The sequence below is a fragment of the Odocoileus virginianus genome, chromosome 29 (assembly GCF_023699985.2).
Source record: "Odocoileus virginianus isolate 20LAN1187 ecotype Illinois chromosome 29, Ovbor_1.2, whole genome shotgun sequence".
NCBI lineage: Eukaryota > Metazoa > Chordata > Mammalia > Artiodactyla > Cervidae > Odocoileus > Odocoileus virginianus.
The window spans coordinates 42,148,388-42,166,105 of NC_069702.1; the positions used below are offsets into that span (position 1 = coordinate 42,148,388).

General features: G+C 42.8%; 1 protein-coding gene across 2 annotated transcripts; it reads left to right on the forward strand.

Moving 5' to 3' along the window:
• The first annotated feature begins 45 nt into the window (after positions 1-45).
• LOC110125046 (nitric oxide-associated protein 1-like) lies at positions 46-17,471 on the forward strand. Of its 2 annotated transcripts, XM_070458387.1 has the most exons (5): positions 46-1,801; positions 2,707-2,814; positions 5,745-5,862; positions 7,061-7,261; positions 9,169-17,471. In XM_070458387.1, the coding sequence occupies exon 1, from the start codon at positions 804-806 to the stop codon at positions 1,665-1,667; it is 864 nt and encodes a 287-aa protein (XP_070314488.1). In that variant the 5' UTR covers positions 46-803; the 3' UTR covers positions 1,668-1,801; positions 2,707-2,814; positions 5,745-5,862; positions 7,061-7,261; positions 9,169-17,471. The 2 variants fall into 2 exon arrangements, with proteins under 2 accessions (XP_070314488.1, XP_070314490.1); XM_070458389.1 differs by lacking the exon at positions 7,061-7,261.
• The last annotated feature ends 247 nt before the right edge of the window (positions 17,472-17,718 follow it).

Sequence of the window (17,718 nt, forward strand, 5' to 3'; positions counted from 1 at the left end):
AGGTTTCCTAACGGCTAGAAATTCTGCACATGCGCAAATTGTAGGCCGACGCTTCAAGCGGTTTACATAGAGGGATGATCGCTCCTATACACTCGGCCTCAGATATAGGCAATGAAAAGTTTTTGCTTTTTACTCCTGTTACATAATGACACAAGGGATCCTTGGTGGCTCAGCCATACAGAATCCGCCTGCCATGCAGGAGACGCTGGTTTGATCCCTGGGTCGGGAAGATCCCGTGGAGAAGGAAATGACTACCCACTCCAGTATTCTTGCCTGGAGAATCCCATGGACAGTGAAGCCTGGGGTCGCAGAGTCGGACATGACTGAAGCGACTGAGCGCGCACGCATAATGACACATGGGGGGAAAGCCAAGAAGATGTATTGATAAAAGGTTTCTGTTGTGGCTATAAGTCTGCGGCATTCGATTTTCAACTTTTTTTTTTTCTCTCCTAGTTCCAAAGACGAAAAACACGAAGATTTTTAAAATAAGATTTTTTTACTAGCGGGTGTTGCCAGCGGCGGCGCGCTGAAGAAGCCTGAAAATGAACAGACCCTCACTCGCAAGCCTATTCCACCAACACACTCTAGTCTTAAGTCCCCGATGTCTTTATCTCCGCTCCAGATGGGTTCTTGGGTCATAGAGCCTTCATCGAGAGAACTCACGCGATTAGACGCGGGAGAAGTAGCTTCAGGGCGACGCTGACGAATGACAATCCTCAGGTCCTCCGGGCCTGTCCCCGTGGCTTCCCCAGCCACAGTGCTCCTGCCCCAGGCGGCTCCGCCCCGTTGCCCTCTCCAGCATAATGATGCTGCCCGCGCGGACTGCTCTGCGGCTTCCTGCGGGGACCCACTCCCACTGGAGCGCGCCACGGCGTCTGGGAGACGCTCCTCCAGGATACGCGCTGCCGACTCCTCCTCCCGGCCCCCAGCGGGCCTGGGACGTGCCCTTCCTCGTGGCGCGACGGCGACTGGGGGTAACCCAGGAGGGGCTGACCTGGAGGAGAGTTTTCTGTTCCCCGAATGCGTCCAGGGATTCGGAGCCGGAACTGACCCTCCAAGACCAGCTGCGGGAGCTGCAGCAGCGGCGGGAGGAGGAGCAGCGACGGCGGCAGCGGCGAGGGGAGGAGAGGCGGTTGCAGAAGTTACGGGCCGGCCAGCAGGCGCTCCCGGACCGTGTGCCAACACTGCTGAGTGCTGGTGCACCACCGGCGCGCCCTGCGCCTTCAGGTGAGCCAGGAACAGTTCCGGGGGTGGTGAGCGCCGCGCTGCGGCGGCCCGAGCCCGCCCTGGTGCTGTACAAGGTGGACCTGCTGGATCTGCCCGACGCCCTGCTGCTCCACCTGCCCGCCCTGGTGGGCCCCAAGCTGCTGATGGTGCTGGGAAGCATGGTGGCCCTTATGTCCCAGGACACTCCCGACTACCAGCAGCGACTCCAGGAGCAACTGTGGGACGACTATCGGCGCCGGGCTCCTGCCGCCCCGCGGCTACCGAAAGCCACAACATCTCAGCGGGGACCGGCCACGGGACGGGGAGGACAATGCGAATCTTCCGTCCAAGATCCGCAAGGTGCTCAGAGACGTGCGGCGCATCAGCGCCAAAATCTCCGCGCTCCAGCGCTCCTGGCACTACCGCGGCGACGTCTACCTGGTTGGCGCCACCAACGCTAAGTCCACTGTTTTCAATACGCTTCTGGAGTCCGATTACTGCATCGTCAAGGGCGCTGAAGCTATCTACAGGGCCCCCACCTCCCCTTGGCCTGGTTAGCCTTGCGGCACCCATCTCCTTCGTTTTCAGAAAAGTTGTAAGTCTGAAGTTGTTTCAGGCACCTCATTCTGTATTCTTCAATGTCCCGCAGGGGCTGGTGGGATGCTTCCCTTTAAAAACATGCTCTCCCTACTTTGGTCACATTTCTCTTCCATATCAGCTTAGTGCTTGTAAATTCAGTATATGTTGTAGTAACTTTTCAGTAGAACTAATTAGAGTACTCTGATGTTCAAGCCACTGTTCTAAACACTGAACCAGGGGACATGGTTCAGTGAACCAGGGGACAAAGCAGTGTCTGCTCTCTTGGAGGTTTCTCTTGTAGCTTTAGTCCTTTGTTTCTCCAGAAAATCCTTCTTTTACTTTCTACTCCTCCGCCACTCCTGTCTTCCTCTTTATATTTTGAGTTTACTCATGAGAATGCTATACAGATTTTTATTATTATTATTTACTTATTTTGGGTTGTGCTGGGTCTTTGTTGCTGTGTGTGGGCTTTCTCTAGTTGCAGCCAATGGGGACTGCTCTTCATTGCAGCCAGGGGGCTTCTCTTGTTGATCACAGGCTCTGGGGTACATGGGCTTCATGTTACCCCTCCCAGGCTCTAGAGCACTGGCTCAGTAGTTGTGGCGCACAGGCTTAGTTGCTCCACAGCATGTGAAATCTTCCCCGGATGGAGGATGGAATCCATGTCCCCTGAATTGGCAGGTGGATTTTATCCATTGTACCACCAGAGAAGTCCCTACTATACAGATTTAACATTTGAATTCTTCACTAATGCAATATGATTTGTGGCTTTGTTGAGAAGAAACGTCAAATATGTGGCTTTAAGAAACATCTGTAATAATTGCAAAGTAGGTGCTTTTAAGACCCTGTTTTTATTTACCAGTTTTATATTGGTTGGTAGATTTTTGTTGTATAAAATAAGTTCCTTCTTTCTTTCTTAAGGGAAACCAGTCAGCTTGGTTTACAGTTGTGGCTTCCAACTTTCTTCCTGTTTCGTTGGACAAGGTGGATACTATATATCAGAAGCACACGGGTCATACGCTACTGAAGGTGAGGCAACACGCTTTGATGGTTGCATAGTTAGGTTAATAACACCCACTGTGGATAGTTCCACAGCCCTGATAAAAAGCCTTTGTTGGACAGAACCATCTGTTACACCATCAGCTAGCTCTCTCTGACCTTGTTCACCTTGAGGATTTTGACTATAAAGTGAGATGGGCTCTGATAAGAAAAGGGATGTTGGATTAGACTGATCCCAGGATACTGACAGAGCTGGATTTTCTCTAGGTGACACTGTCCAATATGGTAGCCTTATGTGGCTAAATAGCCAACATGTGGCTATTTCAATAAGTTAATTAAAATTAAATAAAACTTTAAAATTTAGTTCTTTACTTGCACTAGCCACTTTTCAACTGTCCAGTGGTCCCATCATTTCAAAAAGTTGCGCTGGATAATGTGAGTGAGGAGACGTTGGATTTTCTCACAACGGGGTGATGCTACTGGCATGTAATGGGTGGAGGCCAGAGATGATGCTAAGCATAATGCATGCACAGGACAGCCCCTCACAACAGGGTCCACACGTGAGTGCTGAGCTTAGCAGCCCTTGTCTGGGTGGAAAAGCTCTCCTCCCAGGTTCTTAATCACAGACACTTAGAGACTATCGTACATCTTCTCTCCTGCTTACTTGATCCTTCCTTTGACCTGTGAAGCAGTGTGTGAAAATCTCTCTGATCTTTCAGAAACAAAACAAAACTCTGTCCCGCTCCTTCCTCTTCTTTGCAATCACGCCGACTCCTGCTCCTCACCTCCCATCCTCTGCAGTCCCTGCCGTGGCCTTTCTGTGCCGCTGAAATCGGTGCACGTTCACCAGAGGCTGGGCCGGTTTGCGGCTCTTTCGGCAGACCTGCGCACACACCGTCGGCTAGCCTGTAGTGCATGACGGTTCAGCTCACTGGAGCTAGGCTGGGTTCACGTCCCGCTCTGCCCCACCACTCAGTGAAGCTCTGTGACTTTGGGCAAGTCCTCTACCTCTGTCTGTTGTGACCACACCATGCGGTTGTGGAGAAGATCCAGTGCCCAGGCACCGTTGTCCCTGCCGTGTGTTTGTGGTGATGAGGAGGGGGCCGGGACAGAGCTCCTGCAAAAACACCAGCTGCATCCAGTGCAGATGTGAGTTACATTAGTGAATGCTCATACAGCTATAAATGAGTCACACCTGCCTTTCAACCAGGATAAAACCAACCTGACTGCAGAAGCAAATGCTTCTTTCTCTCTGGACTAACGAAAAAAGCCAGAGTGAAATTAAGACTCCACTGAAATACTGGCCTAAAGTTGATGCTCCAGACACATGTAGGATTTGAGGGGAGGGCTCCACCTTCATGCATCTGTGTAGTCGTCAGGGTGGACTCACTGATACTTCTCAAAGCGACACTCAGGTTTCTCTCCCCTCATCATACAGTTTCTTGGGCCGCTCTGTGTCTCCGCCTTGCCTTCTGGTTTTCATTCATCTCCCAAGTCAAAGTCAATCCTGCCTCCTAATCAACACTGAGATCAGGCTCACAGTCCAAACAGTAGCCTGCTTTCTGAAATTATGAGCTATTTCCTAAATTCCAGTTTTATTGTCTTCCTCCCACCCTCACCCCACTACAGCTGTAGTTCTCAACCAGGCTTGACTCTTCCCGCAAGGCAACATTTGTCAAAGCCTGCAGACAGTTTTGGTTTTCACAACCTGATGGACACCGAGTAGAAGCTGCTAAAACTCATGCAGTACCCAGGACAGCCTCCTCTGACAAAAAATTACTCGGCCTAAAAGGTCAGTAGTGCTGAGGTTGACAAAACCTGCACTACACAAATTTTTCCAAAATACAAAGCAGGTCACAGTATTATTATTATTATTTTTTTTAAAGGAATGAACTTTTTTTTTTTTTAACATTTATTTTTATTCATTTGGCTGCATAGAGTCTTAGTTGTGGCATGTGGGATCTAGTTCCCTGACCAGGGATCAAATCCAGCCCCCCTGTATCAGGAGCGCAGAGTCTTAGCCACTGGACCACCAGGGAATTCCCACAGTATTATTTTTTATTCTTTTCTCTTCCCTGCATATAATTCCTTGTTAGTTCCACATTACTGAGAGAAATCTCAACTGATAGCTTCATCACTATTACACACACACACACACGTACACCTAACATACTCTGCACAGTTAAACTACAGTTCTCTGAACTCATCATCCTTTTTCCAGTTTTTGTGTCTGTACATGATTCTAAACCACAATACCTTTGCACTGAGTAATCTATTTTTCAAAATTCTGCTCTTCATGTTTCCCTTGACCAAATCACATTCATTACTCTCTTCACAACCATAGTACTTAATAGATGACTTTCATCGCTTTTCTTACCCTATAAATTATTTACTTGCTACTTCCACCTTCTGATTCCCTGGGGGATCAGGGACCATATTGTACCATCTTTGTGTCCTTGGTACTAAACACAAAGAGATCTATTAATGCCTCCAATACATGGAAACACTTGTAAACACAGAGCTGAATCTTACCCATTTACCAGGTACCCTTCAATTCTAATGAGGCGGGGAGTAACTTCTGTCCAGCTAGGCCTGTAAGAACTGAGGTGTTTGGAAGGTTGTTGCCTTAATTGCCCAGTTACTATGTCTAAAGCTTTATGGAAGGCTGCCAAAACAGTGTAAGCTAATAAAACAAGATTCTGCTGTCTGGAGGTGACCACCAGATGGATGCCATGGGGCCCTCATCACTGGGATCCATAGGCTTCATCCTGTCACAGAGCTCCTGGGCTTTTCATTTGATCTAGAAGTGATTAAGGATTTTTTCCAATAGTTTAATGTTTAAAATGGTTTTATTCTTGATAACCTGTACAGTATTATCTTATCAGGGCCTTAACTTAATATTAGAGTTATCAGGGGTTTCATTTGAATTTCTAAATAACTTCATCTCCTCCCAATGGAAGGTTCCAATGGGTGAAGAAAGAATGGCAGGATTTCCTCCTCTTGTTGCTTAAGACATCACATTAGATGAAGGATTTGAGGAATCTGAAGCAGTGGCTGACATCAAGTTCTCCTCTGCAGGTAATTTTATACCAAGCACTTTTCAAAAGGGGACTAATGTAGCCTTCCTGATGTTTGGGGCTTACCTGGTGGCTTAGACGGTAAAGAAACTGCCTGCAGTGTGGGAGACCTGGGTCCATCCCTGAGTCAGGAAGATCCCCTGGAGAAGGAACTGACAACCCACTCCAGTATTCTTGCCTGGAGAATCCCATGGACAGAGGAGCCTGGTGGGTTACAGTCTATGTGGTCCCAAAGAGTTGGACACGACTGAGCAGCTCAAACACATACACACTGATGTTTAGCATATTTTTATAGTCATGTATAAAAATATGTATTTTATGCATAAAAATATGATGTATATGCAGCCTTAACTGACATTAACTGAAAATTTTAAGAAATACATGCTAGATTATTCGTAAGATGCAACCTACTCTGAAAATGAATCTGTACATTTTCACAAATGCATTGTATGCTTTAAAAAAAAAAATGGAGACAGCAGTAGCTTCCCTTGGGTCTCCATCTGGAGCTGTGTTTGGTGTTTTTAACAGGATGGTTTTAACAGGATGCTTGCCTACACCATCTGTATTCTGTCGTGTGCCTACATAGGTTGGATAGCAGTAAGGCCAGAGTTTAAGGACTGTACCTCTGATGCTATACACCTCAAGGGACAGTTCTGACATTGTACAATCTGCAGAAAAAGAAAAAAAGATAGTTGTATGAAGCGGACCTGTTCACATTAAAGATGAACTATATAGAATGTACTGTGTACATCACATTGCATTTTATTAAATATCACTGTAATAAAGCCCCCTCACCCTTTTCAACCTACCAAGGACCATGCCTCTTTTTATGAATTGTTTGTAAACACATTTTATTTTTAAGTAGGGTATGTACATGTGTGTTATCTGTGATTCAAACATACCTAAAAAGGAGTTCTGTTACATTCAGGATTCTCCTGAATGTAACATACATTTCTCCCACTAGTATTTGTTATTGAGACCAGATGGCATTTCTTATTTAGAATCTAAAGAGCAGCTTAGCAGTTGGTGTAAGAGAAAATGGCAGAAAGTCAATGTCTCCAAAATACACTGGCTTAAATGAAAGAGAAATGAGTAAGTGGCTGTGCTTCAGGTAGTCAGCCAAGCACCCAACTGGGGAACACTCCATGGCTTCCGTCTCTGGGTCTAAGGTGATTGCTCAGGTTGTCATCCTTACACAGCAATGAGAAGAGAGTGAAGAGCACGCAGCTACCCTGCTGAAAAGAAGGGAAAAGCTGGAAGTTGCCCGCATCACAGTGCCCAGTGGGCAACAGTTCGATGGCCACACCCCACCATGGGGAAGCTGGAGGATGTAGATGGAAATGCAGAGTCAGATGTTTATTACTTAAGGGAAGAAACAGTGAAAGAAATCTGGAAAACAGGTAGAAGTTTCCCTTATGTAATCTAAAAGTGCCCGAAGATCTTAGAAAATGATTGATATCTTTTTGGTATCTGAGATCTATTCTGCAAGGATAAGAGCACTTCAGCTATTTTCTCAGCATTTGCCTGTAAACACTGTACATAAAACATTACACCAGTCAGAAGTCTGTACCTTTATGTATGCTTAGTTGAGCAAGTGGCACTATAGCTGTGGACAATGAATTGGTGAGTCAAGTCCCAGGTCCCAGTGTTGAGATAAATGCTTGTGGAATAGGCTGGCCTGAAATGCAGATCCATGAACTTCCTGTAGACTCAGGTTTACCATGAACTTAATAGTCCAGGTTCTCTGTCAACAGGTACACTCTAGCCCCCTTCTCACTAAGTAAGTCATTGTTGGATAAATGGTATTTAAAAATGAAACTGGTTAAAAAAAAAACAAACAAAAACACTTTATAGATCTCACTTTCATTGTGTTTCAAAGTGAATACTATTGGCATATTGGGGAAGGTGTGCATCCTTGGGCAGATGTGCATCCTTGGGGAATGTGCATCCTTCATCCCTAGATACTAAATGCCACTAGCATGTAGCATAAACGCCCTGCCCCATTATTCATTGTGACACTGGTGACCCCCCCCTGGCATTTCCAGACCCACCCTCTAGAGGGTGGTAGCTTCCCAAGTTGAGAAAATGATTGGTAGTTGATTTCTAGTTTACTTTGGAGAATGAAAAACTGTTAACTTTACAAGTTAAAATTGTGATCATTACATTTCTATGTACTGTTCATAGTTTGTAGCTTAGTCCTGAATCTAGACAAGAAGATAATATGGTAAATGTGCATTTTAGAAAAATACAGAACCCCAAAACTGATGCTGTTATTTAGCTGAAAACTTACAGGCTTTTAGACAGCTTGACAAAGATTCCACTTTTAAATGTTCAGAGTTTATATCCTCAGGTTTCTCTTGCTTCTAATATTCAATGGTTATGGTTAGATTGAGGCATATCTAAAAATGTTCCAAGGTATCTTGCTAAGTTTCAAACAGTAAAATTTACTAGGTAAATCTCAGTTTCACTGGTTGTATTAGTTAATCTCTTTGGGTCTTCATTTTCTCATCTATAAAATGAGGGAATGACACTAAATATTTCTCAATCCTTTTTATGATTCTCAGCAAAAACAGACAGGAAAGCCAAGAAAGGTTGGTTACAAGACCTCAGATGAAAAAGGCCCTCTGAGCATAGACAGTGGAGACTGGTGCTAGGATTTGCTATTAATTTATAACACATTCAGGCAACCTAGTGCAGCCCAGAATGATAGCCCAGTTGCTGTATCCAATTGATCCAGTGGGGATTTGCTTCAAGAAAGTTCTCCTACTGTGTTGGCTTCTGAGCATCAGCCAGCTTACTGATACTTCCTAATCCACTGATCTCAGGAGGAAGACTGACTTCCTATCTCTAATCATTTATACTGTGGCAGCACACAGGAATCAGGAGAGCAGATATTAATGGCAAGGTGTCAGGACAGCCCCTCATGTCCACAGAACAGGGGTTGTTTTGAGGGACTAGAAAATGATTAAGCAAATTTTATACTAGTTCGTTTACTTGGTTCTGCAGACTTGTGTTCAGCATGTCACCTCTTTTGTATTCATGACACCTTAGAAGAAGTAAAAAATGTGCCATCAAAGAGCTTTTCGATTTCTCTGATATTAAATGCAGTTTTATCTTTAAAGTTCCATATCTTTCCTCCCTTCTGTAAAACAGCAGCATTTTCTTCAGTTTCTGAGACAAAGTGATGTTTTTAACACATTTAGTTTTTCTTCATCATCACCAGCAAGCCCTACCAATCAGTGGGGCTTTACTGTGTAGCTCCCCAGTGTCTAACTTGTCTCTGTAACTTGCAACTCTTCCCTGACAGCCGAGAAGCGCAGCACAGACGCAATCCTGGGTGCTTGTGTTTGATCACTCACTCTCTGCAGGCTGGAAATCACGCTGCTTTCCTGCAGGTGACTAACTTGGAGCTCCAGTGGGGCCAGACGTGGCAGACCTCTCACTGCTTCAGAGCAGGCACCCCGTGCTCCAGCTGAGGCGAGCTGTTTTGTAGACGCCCTCTGCTCATTTACCCTGGCTTCTCTCCCACCTGGCTGTGTCTTGTGGAGCAACGATCATTTCCATTCTTTCTCAGACTGCTCCATTTTCTCTTGGCTGCTCTCCTCCTCCCCGAGGGATTGTTTTCTCTCAAATGTCAGCGTAATGGTTAAACAATAAAAACAAGACTTCGGGCCGGTGTGAGCCCAGCAGCACCTCTGCCTGCTGTTAATGTCTCTGTCCTGCTGTCTGTCCACTGATGCCTGGCAGTGGGTGGGAAGGGCTCGAGATTAGTATTTTAACATCATATAGGAATGATGCTTCACTTTGTCCCTTCATATCAAAGACCATCAATATTTTCTCATTTAGAACAGAAGTTTCATGATCTGACTATTTTTAGGTCTAGACCATCCTTAAAAAACCAATGTCTTGGAGCCACAGTTTCCTGTTTTTCAGAAGTTTCCTTCTGCTTCTCAAACAATTCTCAGAATTTACCTTCTGGCTGTTTAACCTGGTGGAAGCATTTTGCTGTAGTATTCTCACTGGTAGGTATAAGATGATGCTTAATCACAGATACTGTCAGTACCTCTGGCCAGAAACATTGGTAGGGCTGAGAAAACTTAGACCAGACAGACACACACACACATACACACACACGTGCTACAGACCACATCATCAAGTGATTGTGAACATGAGAAATTGCCAAAATCCTTCCTAAGCTTTCAGTAAGTCCCTGGAAAGCAGCCAGCATGAATGAATGAATTAGGAAAAAGAGAGAACTTTTTTGTTTTGGCAGTTGGTTTTGCCTTCCCTAAAAAATAGCAAGACAAAAGAATTAAATTTGCTTGGCACTGACATTTTTCTTCCTATCCTGCCTAAAGACAGAACCTCAGGGCAGTTGTATTTGAGGCTATTCACAGTTACTATGATCATATGATAACCCATAGAGCGCCTATTTCTTTATAGTCTTTTAATACTACTAATAGATCTTATTAAACATGTACAACGAGCCTGGCACTTTTAAGCCCTTTACATTAACTGAATCCTTACAACCACCCCATGCTGGAGGTATTGTTATTACCTGCATTTAGAGATTGCAAGCTAAGGTTCATGTAATTAGCCCAGAATTAAGAAGTGATGGATCTGTGATTCCAAACAAACCCAAGCAGTTGTGCTCCAGCACCTTGTGGGTTTAATTATACAGTAAAACTTCACTTTTTCCCCTTTCGATGTACAGTTCTCTGGATTTTAATATATGTATAAGCTCATTAACCAGCATAATCAAAATATGTAACAGTTCTAACAGCACCTAGTGTTATCACCACCACACAACAGTCCCTGTATATACTAGAATCCATTTCAAATCTAAAGGCGAGAACTTTTCAACCTTAGGAGGGACACATCTCAGAAAAGCAGCCCATTTTGAAGATCTCAAAGGTAACAATTTCCTTAGTTCCACTAGTTCTTAGTTCTCCCTCTAGCTTCCTTTGAATCCTCCCATATGTAATTCCAGCCTAAGAATACTCCAGAGCTAGCACGTGAGTGCGAGATGTGCTGCACCCTTGCTCACTTCAGCAGTGCTGTCCAAACTGTGTCCCACTGTGAATTCTGTGCTGTCTTACCATCTCAGATAGTTTTAAATCGAAAGTGCTTTCGTGACTGGCTGGGAATGTTTACACACTGCTAGTGAGCTTTGCCAAGTACCACGGACAGATCACAGCATGCGTGGAGAACCTGACCCACAATTCTGACTCACAGGAAATTCGCAATGCAAATACACAGAGAAATACACCAGTAAATTATCCTAAAAAAGAAACTGACTTTTAAAAACTAGTGGTTTCTATTTATTCACATGTCAAATAGCTTCAAAAACAATTATTTAAAAAATTAACTTGGCCTTAAAATTGTTTAAAAATGGCCTTGCCTTTCTCCTTGAGCACTCATCCTGTTTCCTATTCCTTTTCATATCTTACTGACTTTCACTAAAAGGGGATCTTAGTTGCACAACTAGAAGCCTTTTATTATCTCCAGTTTTCTCAACATTTAACATCTAGCTGGAAGAGATTTATCATTTTCTATTGTTCACTTTAAGGTTAAATATTCAACACAATAAAAATTAGAGAAATGCTGACTACTTTCCTTTAAATACCAGATAGTATATTTTACTGAAATACTTGGTAAGGAAAATGTCTTTTTCACTGGATGAAAAAAACTATTATGTAAATTAATTCCAAGATATAAGCACAAAATTTATAGCATGGGAACTTGGATGAGATTGCTCAACAAAGGAAAACAATGCTAAACAGTCCCATTTACTAACTCACTAACTCAGCATGGGTTCAGAAAATTCTAGGTACAGTTGCTCATTTGTCAATTGGAAATGCTTCTTTTAAAACTACATTGAGGGCATAATTAGGTTTGTATCCACATTTGTTGCTGAGTAACTAACCACCCCAAAACAATGACTTTAAACAAGCTTTGCTTTGATTCTTTGCTGTTCAATCACTAAGTTGTGTCTCTTTGCAACTCCATGAACTGCAGCCTGCCAGACTTCCCTATTCTTCACTATCTCCTGCAGTTTGCTCAAATGACTGTCCATTGAGCCGGTGATGCCATCCAACCATCTCGTCCACATCCGTTGTTGAGTGACTAACCACCCCCAGATTTAGTGACTTGAAACAAGCTTTGTTCCAATTCTTTGGCCTGGCAGTTTAATCTGGGCTCAGCTCAGTGCTTCTCATGCTCTACGGGACATCCATTTGCAGACCTCACTCCACGTCAGGAACTTCAGCTGGGATGGCTGTCAGCAGCTGGGAAACCTGGGTCTTTTCCCATGGCTCACTCCACCTAGGATCTCATCCTCAGGGAGGCCAGTTCAAGCTCGCTCACAGGTGATGGTGTTCAGAATGAGCACCAGCAGAAGTTACAAGGCCTCTGGAGGCTGAAGCTCAAATAGCACAGCCATCACTCTGCTGTGTTCTACTGATCAGAGCAAGCTGCAGTGGTGGCTGGGACTCAGGCTGACGGGAAGGGCTGCCAAGATTCTGTAGCCATTTTCATCCATCACAAGGTTTCAGCATGTTCATCACCTTGAGGAAAATGCAGTATTATAACATGCTGAGAGTCAATTACTAGGTAGGTTGATAAGAAGTCCAGGGTCCCTGAGGAGGAGAAAGGGGTCTGGGGCTCTCAAGGAGAGTGTTTTTTTCCCCACATTGCTTTGTCTTAGTGAATATAACAATGTGTCTTGCATCTTTTAATTTCATGGCTACAGTCACCATCTGCAGTGATTTTGGAGCCCAAAGAAATAAAGTCTGACACTGTTTCCACTGTTTCCCCATCTATTTGCCATGAAGTGATGGGACCAGATGCCATGATCTTTGTTTTCTGAATGTTGAGTTTTAAGCCAACTTTTTCACTCTCCTCTTTCACTTTATCAAGAGGCTCTTTAGTTCCTCTTCACTTTCTGCCATAAGGGTGGTGTCATCTGCATATCTGAGGTTATTGATATTTCTCCCAGCAATCTTGATTCCAGCTTATGCTTCATCCAGTCCAGCGTTTCTCATGATGTACTCTGCATATAAGTTAGATAAGCAGGGTGACAATATACAGCCTTGACGTACTCCTTTTCCTATTTGGAACCAGTCTGTTGCCCATGTCCATGCTACAGTAATCAAAACAGTATGGTACTGGCACAAAAACAGAAACAGAATAGGAGAGAAAGCCTGCTGGGCATATAAAAGTTATGTTTAGCTTCTGGTTAGATATTATGAACTGGTTAGGTATTATGATAGAGGGAAGGCTGCTTAAATCATGTTAATATAAATAACACATTATTATAAATCGAAAACCTTCAGATTAGGCTGAAATCCTTTTCACCACCACTCCTAGTTGCTCCATTTACCACAGCATCCATCTCCCCATGTAATATTCCTCACTTAATCAGGAAAGCAGTGTGGCACAGACCTGCCACACTGCATGACACTAGGCAATTTGCTTGTTTGCAGGAGGTAAAGTGGGAATACCAGCCTACTTCTTGGGGATGCTGAGAGGACTGAGTTAATGCAATGTGTTCAGAAGAGTGCTTGGTACTTAGAAAAGGATTACTCCTGCATGTTCATGTGAGATCTCCAGTTCCATGCAAAATGTTTCCCAGTTATTTACAGGTATCCCCAGGGGTGGCTCACATGGATCATGAATAAGGCTAGCTTACTCATATGTGAAGTCAGCCAGTCCCTTCCTCTCCAACAACAGCTCCCTTTAGTGTGATTTCACTCCTGCACACAGGCCACAGAGCAGAAACATGCAAGCCTCAGCACTCCACTGCTGCCACGACTGACCTACAGAAAAATCATGTTCATTACTACCTCTACCAAAGAGTCTATCTCAGTACTAAGCAGTGCAGATTCACACCCTTGGCTCCCTCCAATCCCTGGGTAATGCAATCACTATAGCTGCCTCTGCTCCTGTTAACTGCAAGGCCCCATGCTTGCTACTAGGTAGGTAAACTTGTCTGCCTTACTCTCCATGTATGTAAGATGTGCTGTATCACATCAGAAAAACCTTTGTTCTTCCATGCAAATAGAAGTCCTGCTGGCATCCCCACACTAGTTCACTATAAATGGCAAATTCCAGCTACTGTTGTAGCTCATGCTCGAGCAGGGACCTCTGTCTTAATTTGCAGCTGATAGCTCAGTTGGTCAAGAATCTGCCTGCAATGCAGGAAACCCCCGTTCAATTCCTGGGTTGGGAAGATCAGCTGGAGAAGGGACAGGCTACCCACTCCAGTATTCCTAGGCTTTCCTTGTGGCTCGGCTGGTAAAGAATCCGTCTGCAATGTGGGAGAACTGGGTTCCATCCCTGGGTTGGGAAGATTCCCTGGAGAAAGGCAAGGCTACCCAGTCCAGTATTCTGGCCTGGAGAATTCACTTAGCTTAGAAGGGTATCCCCCACTACTGAATAGCTTAAAGTGAGTAATCGGCACATGAAACAAGCACCTAGGTCTATGGGGGGAAAAAGCTGTTCTTTGATAGAGAATACCAGTTACAAGTTATGTAACTGATTTAAGCAAAAATCAATAGATGCTATATAATCAATGGGTGTGTTGAAGAATAAGATAGTTTCACTATATCATCCCACAGAATTATAAAGGGAAAAAATAACTTTGCAGTGGAGAAATATGATGGACAATACCTTAATCAAATAACAGAAGTTAAAACACCAGTAACAGCAGCATGTGTCTTCTGATGTAATGTGCCAGTACTTACTATTCCTGCCAAGATGCATGACCTGCTCTGAAGCATGAGGAATCAATTACAATACTCCACAGACAGCTGGCAGGCACTCCTCAAACTCTTAATGTTGTCAAGGACAAAAGCTGTGGAGTTGTTTCCAATGAAAGAAAACTGACAACCAAAGGTGATGAGGGATTAGGAGTGGGGAGGCTGTGAAAGGTTAGTATTTCATGGGGCACACTTGGAACATAGACTGTGGATTAAAGACTACACTAATCTTTAAAGATGGGATTACCTGGTAGTTCAAATGGTAGTCTGCCTGCAATGTGGGAGACCTGAGTTTGATCCCTAGAGAAGGAAATGACAACCCACTCCAGTATTCTTACATGGAAATTCCCATGGACGGAAGAGCCTGGCAGGCTACAGTCCATGGGTCACAAAAAGTTGGACATGACTGAGTGACTTCACAATGTTTAAAGTCCTGAATTTCATCATTATAACATAATTGTACAAGAGAATGCCCTAATCCTTTAAGAGATACAAATTGAAGTACTCAGAGATGAAGAGGTATGCTAGCAACTTAATTTCTGGCGTCCCACTACATAATGTGTACATACTAGAAGTATGAATGGTGGATCCCAAAGGGGTACACAAGATTTCAGGGTATACCATTTTTGCAATTTCAAGTCTGAATCTTTCTCAAGCTACAGCTTCTTAACGAAATCTCTTTCTCAAGACTTGCTATTTCCTGCTACATTGACTTTTTAATGCATTCAGAAAAATATCCTACTCTATGAACAAAGAGATTTCTGCATTATCAGAACCTTAAAATTACAACTACTACTGAATATTAATTAGATGAAATCAAGGAAACATACACATACACTCCACAAACCACCCCCCACACAATTATTCTTGGCCTGGGCAAATAGCACCTATTTGCCCTTCTGAGGGCCAGATACAATTTTAGGTGCTTGAGCAAAGCAATGAACACAAAAGCATTCTTATGGACACTACAACATAGTTTAGTAAAGTTGTGGACACAAAAGCCCACATACCACTTTAACATTAAAACTCTACTATTTTACAAGACACATAAGACAAGTAGGTGGATTATACAACTTACTCAAGTCAAACAGAGGAACGACTTTATATATGTAAGGATATTTACTCTCTTATCTAGTGGGAAAAGTCTTAACACTAAAACTACACGCCAAGCACTAGACTAAGTGCTCAGTAAGTATTCACACTCAAACCCACTCTATGGATACAAGGACCATATTACCCCATTTTCAGGATGAAGAAACAGGTTTAATAAAGTTAAAATTTATTTGCCCAATTACAATAATAAGGAAGAGAGGCCTATTGTAAACACAACTCTAACAAGGGCCACAGAGCACTTAATACAGTGAACATTAAAATCCTTTTTAAAGATCAGCACATTGTTCTTACTACCATTATTAATAGCATCTTTGCCAACCTGCCTTTACGGAGCTGAAGATAAGAGCTGTGAGGTAACATTGGAGGGGAGCTCGTAATACTGTACCATTAACTCTACCTACAAATTAGGGTCAAGCTCTTAGTGAGACTATGGGCAGAATCCAAGAATGGCAAGAGGTTAAGGATAAACAAATGGTACAAGTAAAAAATTAAAACAGGGTGAACCTCTGAGAAAAGAGTGGCAAAGGACAGGAGAAATACACTTGTAACCAAATACACTGATAACTTAAAGGTAACAAACTAAGTCACACATCAATAACATTTAAATATTCATGATAAATTCCCCATATATCCTTGCACCATGCAGAAAACTTTTGTACTTCCTGTTGATTCAACCATACCAATAAAATAAATGCTTGAAAATTCATTTTTCTTTTTGCTGAGAGTCTTACAGGAGGGTAAAGGTGAATTGCTCATCAATTCAACAAGAAAAATCCATTCTTTTCTGATTCACGATCTTATAGGTCACTTGATGCATCAAGACAAAATGCAATCCAGTTGTTCTGATGTTTCTCCAACTTGTTCTCCCTCTTTCTAAAGGCCACAGAAATATCTAAGCCTTCAACATACAGCACAATTGTTTATTTCCACTAACAAAGCAAACAATCTTACTAGAATATGGCTTATCAGTTTTTCATGGTTTTCATATTCTTCTCAGATTTCCATTGAATACAGGAAAATCCTTAAACTAGTGAATATTCAATGCAACTTCTAATTTTCTCTTCAGTACATCTTTTCCCAATTATAAGTCAAAATTAATATCAGGCTTGTGACTGTGACGGGGTATGTACATTAAAACTATAAAAGGGATCTGTAGTTGGAAAGAAATTACTATGGAAAACCTCCTGTAAATGGTCTGCAGGTTTTTTCTCCCTGACCTTCATCTCCACCTCCCAGAAAACAAATTATAGAAAGAAAGGCTTGAAACCACTACCGCTGGGACTGTTAGCCCAAAAGACAATGTGTGCCACAGTCTTTCCACTTACTGTGAGTTACTGTTACCTTGGGTAAAAGATTTTGAAAATTTTTAGTACACTTGTAATTTCAGCCAAATAAATTTGACTTACTTGATATACCAATAATAAACAAAGCCATGAAATGTTTTAAAACTTTATTTCAACATAACTATACTTACAGAAATAGGCATATTTGGTTAACAGAATGCAATTTAACTTATCCTACACAATTTGAACCAAAAAACTTGGTACATGGTTTGCTTTAAAAAAGAAAAAGGATTTGCAGTCTGGTTTATTTTTATCCATTACAAATGTGTATAAAAGATCTTCCATCAAATGCTGCTGAAGTAAACAGCATGAACCTTGAGAAATTAAACTTTGGTTTGTCTCTGAAAAATAACATGTATTGCACTGTAAAAATTAATAAAGTTGGTGCAACAAAACACTGTTGTAATGTCTCAATGCCAGTTCATAAAGTTCAATAACTAATGGATGTTGATGAAAATGGAGAGTCTATGTATACCTGTGAAAATATAAAAGCCATCCAATCTAGTCTGAATTAAAACTAGCAGTCCAGTTCACCTGCTGAGGTCAACAAGGAAACTCTGCACAGTAGCTATTTTTCTGATTTGTGCAAAAAAGAAAATGAAGTTTCTTCCCAAGCTTTTCAGTCTAGAACTGAAACTACAG

Excerpts from the sequence above, each read along its gene's own strand:
- LOC110125046 (XM_070458387.1), top strand. The coding sequence starts at position 804 with ATGATGCTGCCCGCGCGGACTGCTCTGCGGCTTCCTGCGGGGACCCAC.